Genomic DNA, 22,755 nt, shown 5'->3' with positions numbered 1-22,755 from the left:
ACCCCCCACATATTGCCATATTAATTTGAATCATTCTTGTGCTGTGCCGTTTTCTTTTGGTTTCCAATTTCATGCAATGGGACATCTGAGCAGAAATGTATAGGATTGTGCAGCCCTTTTTGCACCAGGGTTGGGGACCAGGTATGGCTGGACTCTGCCTCCCTTCATCCCTGACCATTGCCCCATTGCTGGGGCTGATGGGAGCTGGAGTTCAGCAAAATCCGAAAAGCCACGGAGTTTCCCATCGCTGTCTTGCACAATTCTTTCTCATGCCTCCCAAGCCACATTCCGGCTTCAGAAAAGCCTCTTGGTCTGTATACATTACTCAGAGTTAAGCTGAGAGAAGGAATGAGTAATAATGCCAGGTATTTCCTGAACTATGCACCATCCTCTTCTGGATAGGGCCTCCCCCTTCCTTTTGAAAATAAGAAAGATAACTAGCCACTTGTGGATTGGTGCTTATTCACAGCAATCTTAACAGAGAAGAGGCTGAGCACGCCAGCAGCTTATTTTATTGGATGCCAAGCTGCATAAATTAACTCAAGCTTACGGAAGGTGACAGGAAAGAGTTAATATCCTGAGGCGCTGAGGAGTGTTCAGGTGTGACTGTTCTTTCATATCTGGACTGCGTGCAGCTACAGTGCAAACACCTTAGAAGGCAGCAGCTGTCGGAGTTGGAGAAGCAGCTCTGTTCAGGAGATATTATAAAATGGCTGACTCTGATTGCAGCTGTCCAAAAGAACTGCCTCAAGAACTGATACTTGAAGACTCCATCCATGCGGCAAATGGATCACAGATCTGTGAGGAAGAGTGTGAGAGCGTAGGGTTGAAAAAGGAAGCAGACCCTCTGTCATCGGATCCAGAAAGAGGACACGCTCCCAGCAATGGAGTAGGCCTGGGAGAGAATGTGACTGAAAATGGACCCCAAGAGGAGCCACCAGGCAAGATTGGGGAAGGGGATGCGGTAGAGGGAGAAGAGGTCCTCTGTGACTTCTGCTTGGCTGAGAAGGTGCTGGCGGTGAAGTCCTGCTTGACCTGCATGGTAAACTATTGCCAGGATCACTTGAAGCCTCACTTGGAGAACGCCAAACTCCAGACCCATAAGCTTATGGATCCAATGAAGGACATTGACATGCAGAGCTGCGAAGTCCACAAGAGGCACCTCGGTTGGTTCTGCCATACTGACCTTGCGTGTGTCTGTGAGGAGTGCCTCGCAGATGGACACCAGGGACATAAGGCTGTCACCTGTGGGGTAGCCAGGAAAGAAAAGGAGGTAAATTGTAGCTTTCTGAGCGCTGTCAATGTTCAGGGGGAATGTCATGGGATACTGGCTTGCTAGGAAATATGGGGCCTAGAGTTCTCATTCATACGCACACAGCCTTTTTACATGTTCGTGGCTGGCCCAGAGTGCTGCCGGAGGGATTCCTGCTTGATATCATGTTAAGATTGTTTAGAATTGCAAACTTACTGGAGAACAGGCTTCACTGAATGCAGCTGAGCTTGCTGCTGAGTAAACATGCTAGGGTTTTGCTGCAAATGTCGGATGCCTGGGGTTTCATGGTTATGTAGCTTGACATATTATGAAACCCAGGAGGCCATCCCACAGAAGGGATCACAGTTCAGGGGAAATCTGACAAAAGTTGGATGGACAAAAATGGGGTGTGCCTGCTTTCTGTTAGAAAAGGGTGGTATTGCCAAGTGTTATCTACACTCGGGGCCTGCTTGCAATTATCCCAAGCCCAGGGCAACTGGGGAGTTTGCTAAATTACTAAGGACTGAACTGGTTGTGTCACCACTGGCAGCACATGCAGAATCAGCTTCTGGCACTTGGATACAGATGCTGGGAAGCTGTGACTGGGTGTCAAATGCTGACACATGCCTGTATTTCTGGCAGTTTAGATGACTGGCTCTGTGGCTCAGCCCTTGGCTTTATGCCTTGACTCTCAGTGAGGACTGAGACAAAAATGCAGCTGCCACAGGACAAGAGAATCAGTAGTTCAGTAGGCATAATTCCTACGGATAGAAGCTCGAGGTAGAAATTGAACTGGAAAGAACCTCAGCTGCAGTGAGAGTTTCCAATATACGACACCATCATGGGATCAATAGCTATTAAAGTTAAGATTCATTCACTCAGAGATAGTTAGCATTGTTGTGGCAATTGTGCGCATTGAACTCTACTTGCACCCAGTGGTATATGGTTCAAGGAACCACTGCATGAAGTAGGGCTTTCTCAGTGGTGGCACCCTAGTTACAGAACTCCTGTCCAGTTGAGATCAAATGGTCTCCCACACTATCTTGAATTAGGCAGCAGCTTAGAAATTTACTCTTATGGGGCACTGGAGCATAATTACAGTACCTCCGTTGATATGATTTGTGTTATAATATCCATTGTAGCGTATTGGATATTGCAAGGTATTCTGAACTGAGGTTTTAAAATGCTGGTTTCAACGTCGTCATTTTATGATTGTTGGCTATGTGGGAGGAAGGACAGAATGTAAGAAATAATGTAATAATTACTTCCTCCTTTCCACTTTCCCTTTCTATCACACTCTTATCACCCCCCCCCAGTAGTTATGCAAGGTGGGTGTTATTTAAACCACTGAATATGAACACACATTTCACCCAGTGTTAAAAATAAGCCGCTGTATCTTTCATTCAGATGTTTAGGCAAAAACAAGCATGGGCTTTACATGCTCCTTGTAAAATATTTAGCTTAAAAGTAAACAGACCTACAGCAATAATCTCAAAGGAGTGCCTGGTGTTCTTAATGATGAATTAGGGTGCAGTTTTGGGCAAACAACTACGAAGGAGTTCTGATTTCCTCCCATTTGGATGATTGTTTCCATGTCCCAGATTCTACATTGAAACTTTCCCAGCCTGAGGCTTTTATAATGTAGCAGTAATTCCAGAAATTGCTGTGAATCATAGTTTGTGTGAAAGAGGCAGGTATTCATAGCCGTTATGACTACCTGTGTAGAAGGTGTGAGCTTTTGACTTTTTCTGTCTATTCCTGTTCTCTGGGATTGAACTATTATTTGATGTTTCATATTTAATACCAAAGGGATTTGTTAAGCTCATAATCTATCCCCCTGAAGAATGCAAATTTATATCAACTGGAGATGTGGTATAGGAATGACATGGGGACGCCGCCAAGTGTTTAGCACCCCCAAAATGCACCTGCATGCAGTATTAAATGCAAGTGGACATGCAGTGTGAACATGCTCTTAGTCACAAGTAGATCTGCCCCCACCTTAAAGGCCCAGAGGAACCAAATAATGTAGTATATTTCAGCAAAATGTTGCTTCGGAAAGCAAAACTGGCTAACATGATTCCTGCCACATCTTGCCTCAGCAGAAGTTTCTGAATACCTTTCAAAGGCGCCTCATGTGGAGCACATTGCAGGCATCTCATCTAGAATAGATGTGATCAAAACACGTGTGACAGTATCAATCTGATTTCTCCAGGAAAGGGCACAGATGGCACACTGGTCAAAGCTGTGAAAACAATCCCATGGCAAAGTTGGGTTCCAAGAGTACCCCAAACTTCAAACCTTGTCCTTGAAGGGCAGTGCATCCTCATCAGGTACATCTGATGGGCTAAGCTTTCCTACCGACCAACTATCTGTCTCAGTTTGTTAGCCCATGATTGCGCATTTAATGTAATGTGCACTTTGGCCCTTAGGGGATATGAATCCCAGATTGATTGCTTTTAAGGGGAAATGGATATTTCCATTTGATTCATGGCTTTTAAAAACTGCTGTTGAGTTGCCTCTTTCAATAACCTCTGATTTTATCTACCCACAGTACGAACTTATTCAGCTCCAAGCAGGCTATGACTGGAAACTGAAGTCAGCAGAAAATGCAATTGAAAAGCTGCAGAGAAATTCAGAGTCTATAGTGGTAAGATTTTCACTAGGCCACCTCTTTCTTTGCAGCTAAGTTCCTGTTCAGGTTGGTCTCAATTTGGCTGTATTGTACTGTATTAAGAAAGGCATACCCATAGCCCTCTCTTTGTTATAAGCAGGCTGTATCTTCGTAGACTTTGCTAACTGACTGTAACCCCACAAAACAATCTGGACCAGGACTGGCTCCAGGTTTGGAAAGGTCCTGGGCAAAATGTCCTCTGGTGGACCCCTCAGGCATAGCTGGTAGTGTTAGCAACAGCAACAATTTCTCATAATGTCCTGGAGCAACCTGGTGCCCTACGGATGTTGTTGGACACCAACTCCCATCCCAGCATGGCCAATGGTCAGGGATGATTGGAATTGGAGCCCAAAACATTTGGAGGGCACTGGCTTCGGGAAGGATGCCCTGGGGCATCTGATGTCGTAACTCTCTGGGAAATCCAAATGATGGCTTGCAGATGTAGCTTCATGATGTGAAGGACCATGGTAGTTCCCCTAGGATGCTGAGTGCTGATGATGACCATTGTCATCATGGAAAAACATGGAAAAACTAAAGTTTGTGGTTTAGCATTTTAATCACTGATCTCTCTCACTTCCCCTTTTATGCTCATCTTGTTCTTTGATTCTTCTCAAAGTATAGCTACAAAATCTGTGACCGTAGGATCAGTGCTCCTATGGACCCAAAACACTTCTTACCTTGTCTGGATTGTTACTCACATGTGCCAACTTTGATGGCCAATGTGGAAGAGGAGTGGCAGGCTCAATCGCTATGTGGGTTTCTGCTGTGGAAACAAAAGCTTGATGATATCATCCAGCAGATGAGTAACATTTCTGCGTGGCTGGGAGGTTCCCACAGGGTTGGTCCTCCTTAAAATAATAGAGGAGTGACTAATGCAATTCATTTTCACTTATTGGAAAGCTTCTTAAACTGCGTAGCCCTTCTGCCAGCCTGGTAGTTGCCTGAGGAATGTAAAATATTCAGTGGGTTTCTCCTCCGGCTTGAAGGTTTATCTCGGTGGTTGGGAACTTACAGCCCTTCAGATGTTTTTGTACTCCAGTTACCATCATCCATAATCATTTATCATGTTGGCAGGTGATGATGGGAGTTAGAGTCCAACACCATCTGAAAATCTGTATGTTTGCCATCCGTGATGTAGATGATCCTGTCTCCATGTTGACCAGGTATGGCACACTCCCAGTGCTGAGTAGTTGAATGACAGCTGTTGACAGACTGGTCTTGTCAGGAGTTGGCTGTCTACTAGAGGAAGGGGATATTCTCTGTCTCTGTTGCTCATTTATTTTCACAGTGCCTTCTGTTTTCTCTCCTTCAACAGCTTTTTTTCTTTCTTTTGCCCTCACATCTCATATTAATATGGGCACATTTATCAATCCATTTATTATATTTATATCCCACCTTTGCTCCAAAGAGCTCAAGGGGCATACATGGTTCTCTTTCCCTTTCTTATTTTATGTTTGCAATAATGCTCTAAGGTAGGTTAGGATGAGAGACAGTGACTGGCCCAAGACCCAAGGCCACTCAGGGACATTCTTAGCTGAATGGAGATTTGATTGCTGAACTTCCAGGACTTGGTCTGACACTTGAACCACCACACCACACTGGACCTCTAACCACTGCACTATGTTACTTTTCCAATAACGAAGATGGTGATTTCCTCCCCCTGCAGAGTTCTGTATCTGAAGTCAAAACCTTGGTGGAAGAGAAGTTTGAGGAGCTGCTCCAAGCAGTGAAGAAGACTCAGTCTGTTGTGCTAGCGTTCCTAGAGGAGAAGGAGCGTGGTGCCGTTAATCATGCTAATGGGATAAAGATCCACCTTGAGAACAAGCGGGTGGTGATGGAGGAATGCAAGAGCAGGCTGGAGAAGATGGCCACACACACGAATGACATCATCTTTCTGAAGGTACCTTAAGTGGCAAAGAGGCAAACGGTCAGTTGGTGTTGCTGACTTAACATGGTCAAATGTTTGGGTTAAGGAAATGCTAATGAAATGCAACCCTTGCTGTCTCATTGCATTTCTTTCTGTAAGCTGTGCGTGCTCCTGTGTGTTTGCGTGATCTAAGATGCTTAACCAGTCCCTAGTGGCCCCTCTAGTCCAGCATCCTGTTCTCACAGTGGCCAACCAGATGCCTCTGGGAAGCCACAAGCAGGAACCAAGTGCAAAAGACCCCTCCCCCACTTGTGATTCCCAGCATGTGATATACAGAGACATACTAGGTTTGACAGTGGAGGTAGAACATTGACAATCGGTGGCAAGTGGCCATGGATAGCTGTATCCTCCATGAAATTGCCCTGTCCTCTTTTAAAGCAATCCAAGTTGGTGCCCATCACTGTCTCCTGTGTTGTGTACGTGTTTGTGAGACCAGCTGCTGCTGTATGGGCAGCTAATGTGTGCATTTGAGTGAGCAGAAGCTGCTGGTGAGAGAGGCTGCTCCTATGCATGTACTTCATTTCTGCAGCCTTCAGCCTCTTGGCTCAAACTCCTCCTGTACCATGAGATTGGGGAGCTGTCTGACTTTCCAGAAGCAGCAGCAGCAAGTCTGAGACCAGGAGACCTGAATCAGCTGGGGAGCTGTCCAGCCAAAGAGGCAAGGATGAAACTGCTGCCCCAGCAGCCATCAGACAATGACTGAGAAGTTTTGTGGATGGTTCTAATGCCCAGCTCCTTCCTGGAGTACCCGCAGGGCCCTGATCTGGAGCAGCTGTTGCTTCCTGCTCCCCATCCCAAGCAGGGTTAGGAGATGAGATGGGTCTTGGCCTGCCAAACAGGGGCTATGTCTCTGGACCTGGGATTTGGCCACTTTGAGTTGATTTGGAATAGAAAAGTGGAGATAAATATTAATAACAATGATGGTCAGGAAATGGGAAGGTTATTAGACTGCAATAACTTGAACCAATCATGTGCATTATGTGTGCCTCCTTTTCTGTAGCTGCCACAGAAGAGCAGTTAGTTGCAGGGAGTGAGGCCAGGCTAAGCAGTGCATATCCCTCTTTTGCAGCATCTTCCTGTTTAGCACATTGGAAAGGAAGGATAAGCCCAGCCCAGCCCAGCTGTGAGTCCCCTGAAAAGCAATCCAGTTAGGCTTCAATAACAACTCCTATAGTTGTTTTAAAAATATTAATTGTTGCGTGAGGTTTGTGTGTGGGAGAGAGGTGGGGGCAGGGAATCAAACACCCAGAGTGGAAATGGTTAACCCTTGGCTTCTCACCTGTGTCTGACCCCCCACAAAACAGCCCTTGCACTGCAACTAGGCTTTTAAAACAACTTCCATTGCCACCAATGGATGCAGGGTTTGTTTGGCTAATTGCTGTGTGGGGAGGTAGCATTGAGGTTGGGCGATTATATGTTGGTTGGAGAGGCCCTACCGGTATTTATGTATGTATGTGGGTATTTATTAACAGGAATACTGTGAATTCAAGAAGAATGAAGGAGACGACACGTTGCCCAGTGTCTACATTGGCCTAAAAGACAAATTGTCAGGGATCCGAAGGGTGGTCACAGAGTCCACGGAACATATTTTACAACTTTTACAAACTTCCTACAAGGACAAGTTGCAGGAGTTTGCTAAAGATGGTGAGTGCCTATCTACCAAACCGCTCATCCAATCCAGTGACCATTTCCTCTGTTGTTCCTGCAACTAAGCTGTTGTGTTACTTTTCTTTTTGCAGAGGACGCTGGCATCAAAACAATGGTGTCCGCCATGATCCCATTCAAGCACCGCATAACGGCCCCAGAACCTAAAAGCAGGAGTGACTTCCTGAAATGTAAGGCATAATTATATACATGACTGTATCTTTCAGATGAATAGACTCTTAAGAGCAAGCCTGTCAGTTTGTTGAGCAGAGTTTTGAGGGGAACAGCGAGAGGAAAACGGTGGTTTTAAACTAATCCGATATATTTCTTGTTCCTCCAAAGATATTTGCCCATTGACGTTTGACCCGGTTACTGCTCATCGCTATTTGAGGCTCTTGGAAGACAACCACAAAGTCACCAACACCACGCCGTGGGAGCACCCGTACCCAGATCACCCAGAGAGATTTCAGCACTGGCGCCAGGTGCTGTCGGGCAAAAGCTTATACATCAGCCGCTACTACTTTGAGGTCGAGATATTTGGGGCTGGCGTTTACATTGGCATGACGAACAAGAGCATTGATCGGAAGGGTTCCGAAAGCAACAGCTGCATCTCGGGGAATGACTTCTCCTGGTGTGTTAAGTGGAATGGGAAGGAGTTCTCCGCTTGGCATAGTGATGTGGAGACACCATTGAAAGTCCAGGGATTTAGCAGGATAGGAGTTTACCTGGATTACCCCAGGGGCACCCTCTCCTTTTACGGCATTGCTTCGGATGTCATGACTCTTTTGCATAAGTTCGAGTGCAAGTTTACTGAACCTCTCTACCCAGCCTTCTGGCTATCCAAGAAGGAGAACAGTGTGCAGATTGTCAAGTTGTGGGATGAGGCTGAGGCCACCCTGGCACCTCTTCCTGCTCACTTGGGAGAAGCAGCTTCTTCCAGTACAGCCTTGACACCTGAGAGCCAAGCAGAGGCAAGTACAAAGACATCAGAGTCGGGACACAGCCATTGATTAAGTGATGTGATCATGGGCACGCCTTCTTACTACAAGTGTGCCACTGAATTAATTAAAAGTTAAAGGCAGACATGATGGCCTCTAAGGGGAAAGAAATCAAAGATCCATATTAGGGCAATACTTTTATCTGGCCAACAAGCACGCCACAAAATCACGTGAGCTGAATTGTTCATTGCATGTTTACTTTTTTGGTTGCCTGCTAGCCCACTAAATATCTTCTCCAAATTGAGAAACAGCTGGGGGAAAGGGAATCTCCAAGGTCACGCTGTTTACTTTGTAGGGAACTGATGCACCTTTAAAGACTGGCATTGGCTGCCTCAGTGTTCTCCTGCTCCCTGATGCTCAACTGATACATTTGTAAAGAAGCGTTTTTTTAAAAATAACAACAGCAACAGCAACACTGCAAGTCTCCAGTTCTCTTGTCATGTGGCCTGGATGAGCAGTACCACAGCATTAGAGCTGTTCAGTTTCTGAAAACAACTGTTCTTTCTTAGCAAAGGAAATTGTGGACATTTCTCATTTACTGCATTATCTTGGCAGGTTGAATAAACTTTGGTTTATTATTTATCACATTTTATTATGTTTTGATTCTCTGACTGTTTTGATATGGTATCAGAATTTGTTTTCTACTTACACTGTCTGGAAAAATCTGTGGTTTGGATTTTCTAAACGAATAACATTATATCGAATGAAATGTGGCTGGATAACCAAGGACCAGGTGAAATTGTCCCAGGGCCTAGACCTCGTTTGTGGGCCACCTGTTGCCCATTCCTGGCCTATAGCAAAGCAGATCATCATTGATTGATTGATTGATTAATTTTTTTAAATACTAGGTGCCCGCAAAAAATCAAATGAGCAGGGCCCCGACCCACAGATTCACAATATGTGGCAAGTACAAAAGCTGTTGATTCAGGACAGGGGTCATGCAAACTTGGGTGTGGACCATTTTGGACAAGTCTATCACTGAGTAAACTGTCGATTGCATCTTGACAGTTTTGTTTGCTTGCTAGCTGGTTAAACACCACCTCTAAACTGAGAAACAAAGCAACTAATGGTCAAGGTTTCCCTTTCTTTAAGTGATTTTGTTTTTCTCTAGAATTCCATTTTTCCTGTGGGAAGTGCATTACAAAAAGGAAACCTTATTTTATTTTAAGTTCATTAACTTGCAAATTCAGGAATGGAGGAGAAATGGCTGTGATGATAAAACTGCCTTTTCTCCAGTACAGGTGAAGTTCAAACTGCACAGACACAAAAGAAATGTCTCATAGTTCCTCTCTGTACAATCTCTCCTCCTGTACCGGCCATCCTAGCCAGAGACGGAGTTTTTCAACTAGCTTCCACTGCTTAAGCAAAGGCTGATGACGTCAAGATTTTAGGACAACCTGTGCCCCATAAACCACTTTGAACTCCTAAAGTCATGGTAGCATCCCCCATTAGGCAAGGGAAAGACCTACCAATGTAGACTTCTGAGTGTGTGGACTTTCATGAGAGCTGTGTGCACAGTATACATTTGAAACAGTTTCGAAGCATATGTTTTCCCTCAAAAGAATTCTGGGCACTGTAGTTTGACCCTCACAGATTTACAGCTCCCAGCAACTCCTAAGCAACTACAGTGCAAAGAAATATTGGAGGGGAAAAGGTGCTTTGAGTGTGCTTTAAATGTACAATGTGTACACAGGCAAAGAAGGCTACGCAGTTAGGTTTCTAGCTCCCAAGGAAGCCTTTGTGGGTAGTCTATTCACATAGGCTTAGTCCAGTGCTATTTTTCTAGAAAAAAAGAGGTACCAGAGCTCACCATCATTCTACCATGAACACCTCCCTCATTCTCTTAGAATGGCAATGGCGCCTACCTGAGAGAAGCCGGAACTGCGTTCTGGTGAGTTCTGGCTGAAAAAAAGGCCTTGGCTTTACCTCTGTAAACACCCATGGCTAACACAGGGACATAAGGAGCAGGGAAAGCTCATTTTGTGCCAGCTCCCCAGTAATTGTTTGCTTGAAGAGCAATGTGTATAATGTAAGAACTGGGCTCTAGTGCAGTGGTTGCAACAAAGATTCTGTTTGAAATGCCTGTGTTATCTGGATAGAGGGATAGAGAAATGTGTTTCTACTGTTCTGGAGAGCTACGTAATTATTCCAACATTTTGAATGTTGTCGGGCATGTTGTTAGCTCCCTTTGATTGTTGTCCTTAAAAAACAAACAAAGCCCAATTAAGTCAAAATTCTTGGTTTTTACAGTGACTTGATTCCATTGGTATCAGTGTAACCGAAGTCAGATCGTATCAATGCATTTGGGCAAGCTAATTGGCTTGTCTCTGTGTGTGGCTCTCCTCATGTAACATGCACCCATTTTCCTCTGACAAACATTGTAAGATGTGGGTTTGTTTTGGCAGAACGCGAGAGCAAGGATTAGCAGTAGCGAGTGACGGAAGAAAGACATAAAAGAAGCATTGAACGGTTGCTGCTCAGGGTCAGATAAAGGGTAGCCAAAACGTGGGGTTAAAATTAACTTACTTGTTTTATACATCCCCCAATTTGATTTGAAGGCTGGGTAAATAAACACGTTCATAGGACAAGAATTGTTTTCAGGAAAAGTGGAGAGAAGACCAACTTTGGGGAGTCTCTCAAGACAACTGTTTTGGGAAGGCCCAGGAATGCATTTTCCCCACGAGGGGGCAGTCTTGTTGCATAACTGATCCGATGTGCTGGCCGTGAGTCATGTGCTACGAGTCTGATTTCATGTAAGGTTACCAGAGCAATTTGCACTCAAGTGCTTGGGAAGGCCGTTTTAGATGAATGCAAATCTCTTCACATGCTGTAGGAACCTAAGAATCCTTTGCTGACTGGGATGGGGCCGTTTCTGAAGCACAGCCTGGACCTTTGCAGGCAGTAAAGGTAAAGGTAAAGGTACTCCTGCCCGTATGGGCCAGTCGTGTCCGAATCTAGGGTTGTGCGCCCAACTCACTTAAGAGGCCGGGGGGCCAGCGCTGTCCAGAGACACTTCCGGGTCACGTGGCCAGCGTGACGAAGGTGCTCTGGCGAGCCAGCACCAGTGCAGCACACGGAAACGCCGTTTACCTTCCCGCTATAAAGCGGTACCTATTTATCTACTTGCACTTAAGGGCGCTTTCGAACTGCTAGGTGGGCAGGAGCTGGGACCGAAATATAGGAGTTCACCCCGCCGCAGGGATTCGAACCGCCGACCATATGATCGGCAGGTCCTAGGCACTGAGGTTTTACCCACAGCACCACCCGCGTCCCCTGCAGGCAGTAATGGGGGCTAATGAAGTGAATCACAATGTAAACGGGGTAGAGGTGCTCCTGATCAGAAAAGGGCCTAATCATGGGATAAGGCAGGCATAGGCAAACTCAGCCCTCCAGGTGTTTTGAGACTACAATTCCCATCATTCTTGACCACTGGTCCTGTTAGTTAGGGATGATGGGAGTTGCAGTCCCAAAATGTCTGGAGGGCCAAGTTTGCCTATGCCTGGGATAAAGGCTCAACCTTCTTCCCTTCAAAAGTAGGTTTGCGACTGGGAACTTCTGCTAAGGTGCCATGCCCCCAGATGCGCAGCTGCGGCCAGGAGTCTCTTTTCCTGGTTCATAGAGATAGGGGTGACATTCATAGAATCATAGGATTGTAGAGTTGAAAGGTGAATCTGCCAGATTTGCACTTTCTGAAACAATGCGTGAACTGAGTCACACTCAGGTGCACTTTTCTGCATTTTGCAATGCAGTTCTCCAGTCAAGTGATGTGCACATAAATGCATATATGCATGTGTTGGTTGGGGTGAGTGTTATTACTGTGAGTCAGGGTATGCCTTGGCAAGAGGGATGCTGAAGGGGAAAGAGATCCCTGACTCTTTAGATGCTTTTAAAATGTGCTGCTATGTTTTTGCTGGTGAAGGGAGTAGGGCAGGATTTTATTGCATTTTTTGCATTGTCTTGTAGTTCTCCAGTTTTGCTGTTTGTTATATATTGTAGCATAACTGCATCTTCTTAACAGCTTAGAGACCATCTTGAGTAGTATGAAAATATATGGAATAAAAAACTGGTGAAAATACAAAACACAAAAATGAACGAGGCAAAAATTGGGACTGTTAGGCAAAATTGCATACAAAATGATGCATATTAGAATAAATCCGCACCAAAAGCTGATGAATTTTCATGAGGGCTTTAACAGCAACAACAAAGCGAATTTGCAAACCGATGCGGAAGTGTGGGGAGTTGAATGTGAGGAAGAACTGCAAGGGGATAGAGACTCTGTTTGCCATCAGGAGGTGGTCGGTTTCACCTGTGCTCCTCCACCTCCAGCCCGAGGAACCTCCAGGAGGGAGTTGCTGCCATAGGCATTATGTATATATGCATTTTAAGGAGCTGAAATATTATGAGTTTTGGGGTTGTGGAGAATGTGTTTATGAACTTAAATTTTTTGCTACTATCTTGTCAATGTTGCTAATATTGTTTTATAAATTTTAAATGCTGTATTGATTTGTGTATCGTATAATATGGATTTTCATTTAAATGTGATGTTTAGCTTGTTTTTTTAGCTGTCTTCAGTGGCCTTAGCTACCCCTTCCAGTTTGGTGTCATCTGCAAATTTCATTAGCATCCTCTCAATACCTTCATCCAAGTTGTTTATAAAGATGTCGAACAACAATGGACCCAGGATAGAACCCTGCGGCACCCCACTTGTCACTTTTTTCCAAGATGATAAGAAACCATTTGTAAGCACTCTTTGGGTCTGATCAGTCAACTAGCTAGAAATCCACCTAACAGTTTTCTAACTCAGCCCACATTTTATCGACTTCTCTGTAAGACTATCTTGAAATCAAGATACATTACGTCCACAGCATTCCCCTGATCCACCAAGCTTGTAACACTATCAAAAGAAGAAATGAGATTTGTCTGGCATGACTTGTTTTTGAGAAAAACATGCTGGTTCTTAGTAATCACAGTATCCTTTTCTAAGTGCTCATAGACCAACTCTTTTAATTATCTGTTCCAGGATCAAGTTGACTGGTCAATAATTACCTGGGTCTTCTCCCCCTCCTTTTTTTAAAGATGGGGGGCAGCCTCTAAGAGCCCCTTAGAGACTAGCAGATTTTTTGTGGCATAAGCATTTGTGGACTAGATGAACTCACTTCATCTCTTAACTCTTGAAGGTGCCGCAAGACTTGTATACGCTGGTGAACAGGGATCAAACTAGACATGATGTTCATTCCCTGAATGTAGCAAATGTTCACACCTTAGCAGTCTCAGAGGGGTTGGTTGGTTGGTAGGGAGGGGAAATTTAACTCTTTATGTCCCTGGCAGAAATCAAATTCACGTCTCTGAACCTGCTTTTTGCTTTCATTGGCAACAGCTGGAGTTTGCATTTCAAGGCAATGTTTTGGATAGGAGATTTTTGTCAAGACCCTGGCAGTGCCAGGAAAACTTTAGCAATTTTTCTTTTCCTTCCTCCTCCCAGCATCCTGAGGCTCCCTTTTGATGCTAGCCTGGCTCTCCAGGAATCCTCCTTCCTGAGTTTCTGTCCCTTTGCCATTTGATTGTTGAGGGCTGGTCTTTTTTTAATGTGAGTTTTGAAGACACCCCTCAATGCAGAGAAGAGATAAACAGTCAATTTTCTCTGCTTGGCACCTGGACATCTGAAATTTGGGCTTGTGTTGCAGAACTGTGCATCACAGATGGAATTTGGGATTGAACGATGGTGTGTCCTTCTCTTGGTGGCGGCATTAGAACAAAAATACTTGAGGGTGACAAAGGGCAAAGTAGATTATGAGGGAGGCAAGCTTTGTCACATATGGACAAGCTGTTAGGGGAAATGTTCAGAAAGCTTGTTTGGCCACCCAGCAGCTGTAATTCCTGGAATGGCAGTCTGCCAGTTCCACCAATACTGCTTTGCCAATTGCAGTTTAAAGGGGACACACGCCCACCTTTGCTCTCCAATAATGCCGAATATATATGCAGAGTGCTGAACGCATTTTATTCTGTGGATGTGATTTATTCCCTCTATATATTTAGGGAAGCCATCCTGCAAGAATTGGCATGCAAACAAGCCTGCTTCTAGATCAGATTAATAATTTTGAATTAAGCTGTAAAGCAAATGTCCCCATTACACTTTAAAACCCACTAAAAATTGACACTTTTGGATGGAGTGGGAGAACATTTTGAGCTGAACGCCAGCATCTAAATAGCCTGGAGAGAATACAAGGGAGATCCGGCTTGTGCGGCAATTTTGGATGTCAAAACAAGTTTCCCCACTACCATAAAAAGCTATTTGGACTTCACATTTTTAATTAAAGTTTTAATTATCCCCAGAGTATTTTATTAGCTTTTATGAAGACAGCTGCTTTTTATGCTATAAACCAAAGCTTTGCTCCGCTCCAAAGAGCAACTTGTCCCAGATAGGAGTTTTGTCCTGAATAATTTTCATCATTGGTAAACTGGGTTATTTAATTTAAACTGACATTTACCATCCCAATTTGATTGAAATGGGTTTTTTTTTATTGCAGAGGCAGCAAATAACCTTGTATGGGGTTTTTGTGCTCTGCATAGATAAGATGTGGGGGATCTTCCCTGGGGGCTAATTTTCCCTGTAGAAGCAAAGGCCTGCTGGACCTGGTGCCCTTTTATGTAGCCTGACCCCACCCACTCAATTTCCATACCGCTGGAAGAAACCATCAGGCTGGGAAAGGTCCCTGGAGAAATCAGTGGCTGCTGTGAAGCTGGTTGTTTCGATATGTGATGGTCTAGAGATGTGATCTCTAGATGGTCTCTGACTAGCAAACCTCCTTAAACTGTAGTTGGTTCTTAGCTGCATAATGCCTTTTATGCTACGTCCTTTGGTTCTTGGGAAAGGAACTCAATGGTAGAGCACCTGTCCCAGGTTCAATCCGCATCATCTCCAGGTAGGGTAGGGAATGACCTCTGCCTGAAACCCTCAAGAAGCACTTGCCAGCCAGTGTTGTCGATATTGAGCTAGACATGCCAATGGTCTCCTCTATATAAGTCAGTTTCTCATGTTCCTATGGAGTTGAAAACATGATGGAGGAGCCATGAAGGGTGAAGCACAGGATCTTGTAGAAAAGGAGTTTCATCTACAGAGTAGCTAAGACACCTGAGAGAAGCCTAGTCTTTTAGTTTCCTTGTAGCTCCCTTGGCTATCAGTCCCTTCCATCATGTTTTAGTGCTCTGATTGGCTGGTGCAAAAAGGGGGGAAGAAGAGGGAGCTGAGAACCTGACAGAACCTTCTCTTCCCATTGCTCCACATAAGTGTCTGGGAAAGAAGGTGGCAAAGGAACTGATGGTTTCTACATTCCCCTGAGATCTCTGCTCCTGATTCTTTCTGCCCCATAATCTACAGTGAGTGTCTCAGGGCTCTGGTTTTCAGGATTCCTCCTCAACCTCCATGCAGGTAAGAGAATTTTTAAAAAAATTAAAGTTGCAGGTGTTAAACCAGAACCACATTTTGCGTCAGCAGGCTCAGCTAAGTCAGGTCCTCAAGTTTATGGAGGAATCAGAATGTGCAGGGGCGTGTGAACTTTTTCAGGGGAGGAGGGTGGTACTTATCTCTTCCCAGATCCACTGCTTAATCCCCCAACCCCCCTCCTCCCAGGTCATCTCCCACCCCCCAGCAGATTTCTATCCCTGGGAAAGCATTTCTGAAAACTGAAAACTGGTAACAGAAACTTGGCTAAATCCAAAAACAGTCAAAAGAATACATCGCCACCCATACACTCTGAAACCCATCCACACATAGCAATTTCTTGGATCATAGTCCCCTTCCAAGACCACCTGAGGACCTCCTGATCCCAAGCACCACACCCTCCGCCCCTCCCATTGTCCTGGGACATCCTTCCCTCTCCAAGACCCTCCTCTTTCAAAACCTGTTGCTTCCCCCCATGCTCCTGAGCAATGCAGGTCTCACAATCCCATGAGCCACTCAGGGACCCTGGACAGCTCCACTGGCTAGTGTGTGGTGCTGATACTGCCAAGGTTGCAGGTTTGATCCCTATATGAAACAGCTGCAGGGGGTTGGTCTGGACAATCCTCAGGGTCCCTTCCAGCTCTATGATTCTATGACCCCTGCCACACTCCCATCCCATGCAAGAGAAAAGCAGGATGTGGGTGTGCGAAAGGGTTAATCCGCTTTGTCCCTGGAAAAAGCTTCCCGCCTCTGCATTCATCTTCTTCAGCAAGCAGTGAGTTAAGAGCCTGGCTTTGCTTCCACGACCGTGTAGTTCCTCCTTGAGTCTTAAGAGGAACCTTTCTCCTTTGAATTCAAGTCTGTAGCGTCCAATTAATCTCTCAAGGAGGTAGACTTTTCATGCTCGAAATGGCTTCCACTTTGCATGCTGACATGTGCCAGTAGCATTCCAGGAAGGGTACTAGGCTATAGATGCTATAATTAGGCTTGTACGCTGCTTATGAAATTGCATCCTGCCCTGTCTTTTCCGCAAGCACGCCCATCAGTACCAAGGAGGTCTGTGTACGCTCAATGTGCAGTAACTCCACACAGACAACAAACGCTGATCTGTTTGGGAGAAGGCCATGCTTTGGATCCTGCATTACAGCTGATAAATAATAAAAGTAGACTGGACCTGCCACTGGGGTTTCTGGTGATGGATGGAATGCAGGCAGGCTGAGCGCTTACAATATGCTGTGCTGAAAACCAGAGATAAGAGGGAATCGGTATTAGATATACAGCTTTGTACAAGCTGCGGAGGAGGCTGGTGACTAGGCTCCTGCACTGCGTCTGCGGCACACTATCAACATCTCAGGACTGACAGTTCTGCCCACCCATTGATGTCAGCCCCAAAATCCATTGGCTTGGAAATGTCATCACTGGCTCCTGGTGCTACTGTCTGGAGCAGGCGGGACGGGAGCTAATGGAAAGAACAAGGGCTGAGGAAAGACAGGCAGGTTGACCCACCATGTAGCAAGTTGGGAACCACAAGAGATGGGGAAGGAAGAGAGACTTTCCCTTTCCCCTAACAGCTTGACTTCTTACCACCTTCCCCATAAAGGTAAAAGGTAAAGGGACCCCTGACCATTAGGTCCAGTCGTGACCGACTCTGGGGTTGCGGCGCTCATCTCGCTTTATTGGCCAAGGGAGCCGGCGTACAGCTTCCAGGTCATGTGGCCAGCATGACTAAGCAGCTTCTGGCGAACCAGAGCAGCGCACGGAAACACCGTTTACCTTCCCGCCAGAGCAGTACCTATTTATCTACTTGCACTTTGATGTGCTTTCGAACTGCTAGGTTGGCAGGAGCAGGGACCGAGCAATGGGAGCTCACCCAGTCGCAGGGATTTGAACCGCCGACCTTCTGATCGGCAAAGTCCTAGGCTCTGTGGTTTAACCCACAGCGCCACCTGCGTCCTGCCTTCCCCATATCTTCTGTATTTGGCAGTGTAGACATGGCCATTTAATAATACTCTGGCTTCAGTGGGCTTCTACTGCTCGTGCTTGAATGCCATGGATTGGCTGGATGGAGAGGAGTGAAGGGGGGAGGCACCAGCTGGGGAACCTCCCAAGGGAACCCCCCTGGAGAAGAAGGCTCCGAGCCAGGGGATTGGAGGTGGGACGACAATGAGTGGTCAGAGGGAGAAGAAGGAGCAGACTGGGAGAAGAAAGTGTCAGAAGCTGAAGGGGCAACAGGGTTTAGTGAGCAGGAAGAGGCTGTGGCAGAGGGCAGCCCAAACTCAGAGGCAGGGGAGGAGGGGGGCCAGGAGACAGAGATGAGGCAGGCTGCTGAAGAATCCAGGGAGTCTTCACCTCTTGCAGCAACCAGCTCCCCACCCCTTGGGGAGAGGAATTAAGATTTTTAATCTTTTTTTGTAATTGCATTCTGCTCTAAAATTGTACAAAAAGGAACAGGTCAGGGTATTTTCATACTTTAGAATATGTTTGTTTATAAAGCCAATAGAGCATTTTGTATAAACATATTTTATTGTACTATATTGAGCTGTGACATAAAACCAAGTTATATGTTCAGAAGTTCCATGTGTCAAGAATTCATAATAACTGGTTCACATTGCAATAAACTAACAAGGAAAAATTTCAAAAAAAAGAAAAGAAGGGCAGAGCAATGAGAGACAAACGGCAACACCACACCCACCTACTGTACACTTGACATATGGAGCAGGTCAACATCTGGCTTGGCTAGAAGGGGATTTGCAGGCACCTCTGATTGGCTGCAAAGCTCTATGCAAACCCCAGCACTTTGAAAGGGACTTCTGAAGACCTCTGGATGCAAAAAAAGGGTCACCTGATGTCAGGTGATTGACAGGCAGCTCCACCCATTTATCTTGGTTTGGAGGGCGGGGAGAGATTACAAGGCAGCCACCAGTCAGATCCCATCCCCTACGGACACACAGACCTGGTTTACACTGACTGGCAATCGCTCTTCGGGGTTTCAGGCAGGTGTTTCTCACAAGCCAGGGATTGAACCTGGGACCTTCTGCATGCAAAGCAGGTGCTCTTCTACTGAGCTATGGCCCTTCCCAGCAACAAACCGCTTTTGAACATTTCCCGTGAATGAATTCAGCTGTACCTAAGTCTGATTTAGGACTTGCAGAAGATGAATGAGCATTCTGGGTCAGGGAGAAAACATGGATGGAAGACTTTTCATGGAATGCTAACTTGTGAGCCCTGCTTTTATCACTTAGGAACATCCCCTGCTTCCATCCCCATAATGCCGACCCCTTTGCGGAAAACGTGTAACGGTAGAGACACCCCAATCTTTGGACTAGCTGCAGTCATTACCTAATCGCCACTATTTTCAAGGCACATCATCTCAGCATTTATGTCTGACATTTTCTGTTTAAAGCTGCAGGCCGCGACATCTGGCATCTCGCCACTTACAGAGAATTTGAATAATCCTTTCACCTCCTTTGATGGCATTTCCTTGAAGGTATTTCAACTGCACAGTTAATCTCCTTTTAAATAAAAGGAACGAATTACATTTCCCTCAGACTTTTCTCTTCTCTTGCAGGCTGAGCAATATGTCTGCTGCCACCTCTGAATTCTGTGATCCTCCTTGGCTGGGGAGTGGGATACACTTTGGTCCCTACACAGAGTTTCCATGCTTTTAAAAAGCAGAGTTATTATGCTGGACCTGCCAGAAGAATTCCCTTCTGTAGCTTGGAAAGGGAGAGGATGTTTTCTGGGGTAGGGCAGGGATGGAGGACCCTGTAGCTTTCTGGATGCTACAGTGATATCTAGGGAACAATTCAATGTAGCGCTAAGTTCAAGTCCCTTAGAAATGTACTAGTTGCACTAATGGAATGGCTTGTGCTAGTGGAACGGCTTGAGGAAGAGCCAGCATAGTTCTTGTGGCTGGTTGTGCAACAGATCACAGTAGCCTCAATATTTCCTGTTGTACAACCAATTGCACAACAAGCTTATGATAGCACAGCTGTTGCAGTGGATCTCATATTGCGCAACCATTATTCTCATCCTTATACCAGCACAACCACCCTTACACTGAGAGCCAGTGTGGTGTAGTGGTTAGACTGTTGCACTATGACCTGGGAGAGCAGGGTTCAAATCCCACTTGGTCATGAAGCTTACTGGGTGACCTTGGGCCAGTCACTCACTCCCCGCATAACCAAAAGTAGGAGGAAGAAGAGAACTATGCATGGTCCTTGGAGGAAAGATGGAATATAAATCTCTCTCTCTCTCTCTCTCTCTCCCACACCCACACCCACACCCACACTCCCACACTGGCAGTCAGATAATGTTTAATCCAGGCCTCAGACTCCCACCCCTTAAAGCTTAAAAAACACAGGACACTAAAAAACACACTGGCTTTTCAATTAACAAAGGTGTCGTTGTTTTTTAAAATGGTGATAAGCCATAGAGTCTGATTACAGAGAATGTGGCTCAAAGGGCAACAACTGTCCTTAGTGACAACCCCTTTTATAATTTTAAAGCACTTTTAAAAAATGTGACCTGCTCTGGGACCCATCTAGTGAAGGAAGGGCTGTAAGTACAAAAAAGAAATTAAATTAAATCCATTCTCTCCTTTGCTACATGTGTTCTTCAGACAGGAGCCAGAACACAGCATTTGGCGTCAGAAGAACTCTGCTGGATGAGAGCAAAGGCCCATCTAATCTAGTATCCTGCTTCCTGCCCTCTCTAACCAGGTACCCTAGGAACCTCACAAGCAATATACATATGAAGGCCACAGAGTCCCTGCCCGCTGCTGCTCCCCGGCACCTGATACACTTTACTGCTTCTGAACGTTGGCATCATGGGCTGCAAGCCACAGATAAAAAGGGAGTAGGCGAATCCACAGATTTTGAGATTTTAAGCTATTCCTGAAGCCAGCTTTAAGTTCCAAGGACAACTTGGACACTTTGCCTTCTCTCGGGCGAATGTCACTAGTGCCCTTACCATCTGGCAGCACAGTGCCTGGCACTGCCCTGCTCTGACACCGCAGTCCTTTTAGGCTTTGATTAATAAGGCCACATATCCAATGTGACATCATAGTTGTGGTGGGGAGTGGGCATGAAGAGGGCTTTCCAGAGCAATGGTCCCTTAGAAAGCGAACAAAGCACACAGGCTTTGTTCCTCGTGATCCTATGTGGGCATTCAAATCTGTGACAATGTTCACTTATGGCAACACTACTAAGCTGGCAATAGTCACGCAGTTGTTCCCAGCCAGTTTAGGATAATGTAGTGAACAGGATGACATCGTGACACTATACAGCCAGTCCCATTTGTCATGTGATGGCATCGCTTAGTACAAACACTGTGTGTATTATTCAGGGTTACTGGCCAAGCTCCCTGAATTTCTAAACACTTTCAAGCAATCATCAAAAATTGCCAGGAAAGGGGAGGGGAAAGTCTTTCAGTGCTTCTGAAATTGCTGGCAAAAGGTGCCCTTTCTTCTGCCTTGGCCCCACTCGTAACCAACTCTCCCCAATAGAAAAAAAGATGACCTCTCAGTTAGAGTCAGTTACCAGACACTCCTGGAGGCACCACCCCATCCATTAGGATAGTGGCAGAGGACAGTTCTGGCCGATGGAGGAGGTGTGTGCAGACAAGAACAGGTATGCTGCCACAGCAATGTCTTCTATTTCTTCCTGGCTCATAACACCCCACACCTCCTGTCACCCAGCTGACTTGTTATGGATGGATAGGGGAGGTCACAGCAGCATCCTTGTTTTTGTACGAGTGGGATATTCAAAAATCTTCCCTCCACACCAGCAGTCAAAGAAACAAAAGGAGCTTGTAGGACATGCTATTAAAAATGTGCGGTATTTGACTTCACACATACTGCTTATGATGCATGGTCTGTGTGTGGCTGGGGCAGCCGGGTACCCCTAATTCCCCTTCATTTGATTACCCTCCCCATCTCTTTCCTTTCATCTAAAGTCTTTGCACAGCTACTCTTCACTTCTGTCTGGGAAACAAATAAGCAGCCACTGATGGGTGTGTGTGTGTGTGTTACAAATATTTACATTCCCTTGGCTTGGGTGATAGGAGGACTTGATGCCAGCATGTCTCACCTAATTAGCAGAGAGCTCCAGGAGCCAGTGAAAGGCTCTTGGACAGCTTTTACACTTCATTAGTAATGTTTGCCCCTCCTTCCTCCTTCCTTCCCTCTCTCCCCAGTCCAATCCCTGCAGACATGCGGTCTGTGCAATGGAATATGTCAAAGTAACACATGGCAAGGTGTGTGGGTTACAGCAAGGGACACCAGTCTGGCTCTGACAGAGCAAGAAGCTCACAGACCAGTTCCTGTAGCCACCCAAAGAGATGATCATTTTCATCCTACTCCGGCAGTAGATACAACCAGGACCAGAAACAAATGTGGCTTTATGCTCAAACGTTATAAACACACCAGAGCTGGGATTTATAAATATTTGCTTCACATCACGCAAAGGCACCTCTGTCATGTTTCAACAGTGCATGCCATCTCTGTGTTTACTGGTGTTTGGGATCCTTATATTCCAAAGGTTCAAAATTTAGGACATCTTGCAAACCAGAAATGCATGATGGCAAAGAAATTGCTGCTTATGCCTGATGTTGCAAAAGACCAAACAGATCATGATGCTTCCCCAGGGGAATGGCTTTATGAGTGACATAATTATCAATGTACATTAGACTGTGTGACATAGTGGCACACTGAATATTCTACAGTTGCAACTTAAATCTGGTAATTTGGATGGGGCAGAAATTCCGCACATGCCCCCCCCCCCCCAGCACATAGGCTGGGTAAATATTTATCTTTTACAAATC

The 22,755-nt window shown here is 45.6% G+C and overlaps 1 protein-coding gene and 1 long non-coding RNA gene across 5 annotated transcripts in view; one reads left to right on the top strand and one right to left on the bottom strand.

Moving 5' to 3' along the window:
- Positions 1-459: 459 nt before the first annotated feature.
- TRIM16 (tripartite motif containing 16) overlaps positions 460-22,755 on the top strand; it is a 680,679-nt gene continuing 658,383 nt past the window's right edge. For 3 of the 4 annotated variants that reach the window (XR_014508321.1, XR_014508322.1, XR_014508323.1), the window contains exons 1-6: positions 531-1,273; positions 3,804-3,899; positions 5,590-5,823; positions 7,323-7,494; positions 7,590-7,685; positions 7,837-8,565. Coding sequence is in view for 1 of the 4 variants with exons in the window: in XM_083428405.1 (XP_083284531.1) it covers positions 710-1,273; positions 3,804-3,899; positions 5,590-5,823; positions 7,323-7,494; positions 7,590-7,685; positions 7,837-8,504 (1,830 nt within the window). In the remaining 3 variants the exon portion in view is untranslated. Of the gene's footprint in view, positions 1,274-3,803; positions 3,900-5,589; positions 5,824-7,322; positions 7,495-7,589; positions 7,686-7,836; positions 9,080-22,755 lie in introns of those variants that run through there. The other variant, XM_083428405.1, reaches the window with a different exon arrangement.
- Positions 8,886-11,386, bottom strand: LOC310671984. The gene is made up of 2 exons (XR_014508331.1): positions 10,078-11,386; positions 8,886-10,046 (listed from the first exon to the last, which is right to left on the bottom strand). It is a non-coding gene; the product is annotated as an uncharacterized lncRNA (long non-coding RNA).

The sequence above is a fragment of the Podarcis tiliguerta genome, assembly GCF_965153285.1.
Source record: "Podarcis tiliguerta genome assembly, chromosome: 2".
Lineage (NCBI taxonomy): Eukaryota > Metazoa > Chordata > Lepidosauria > Squamata > Lacertidae > Podarcis > Podarcis tiliguerta.
This window is presented reverse-complemented; position numbering and strand designations above follow the sequence as displayed.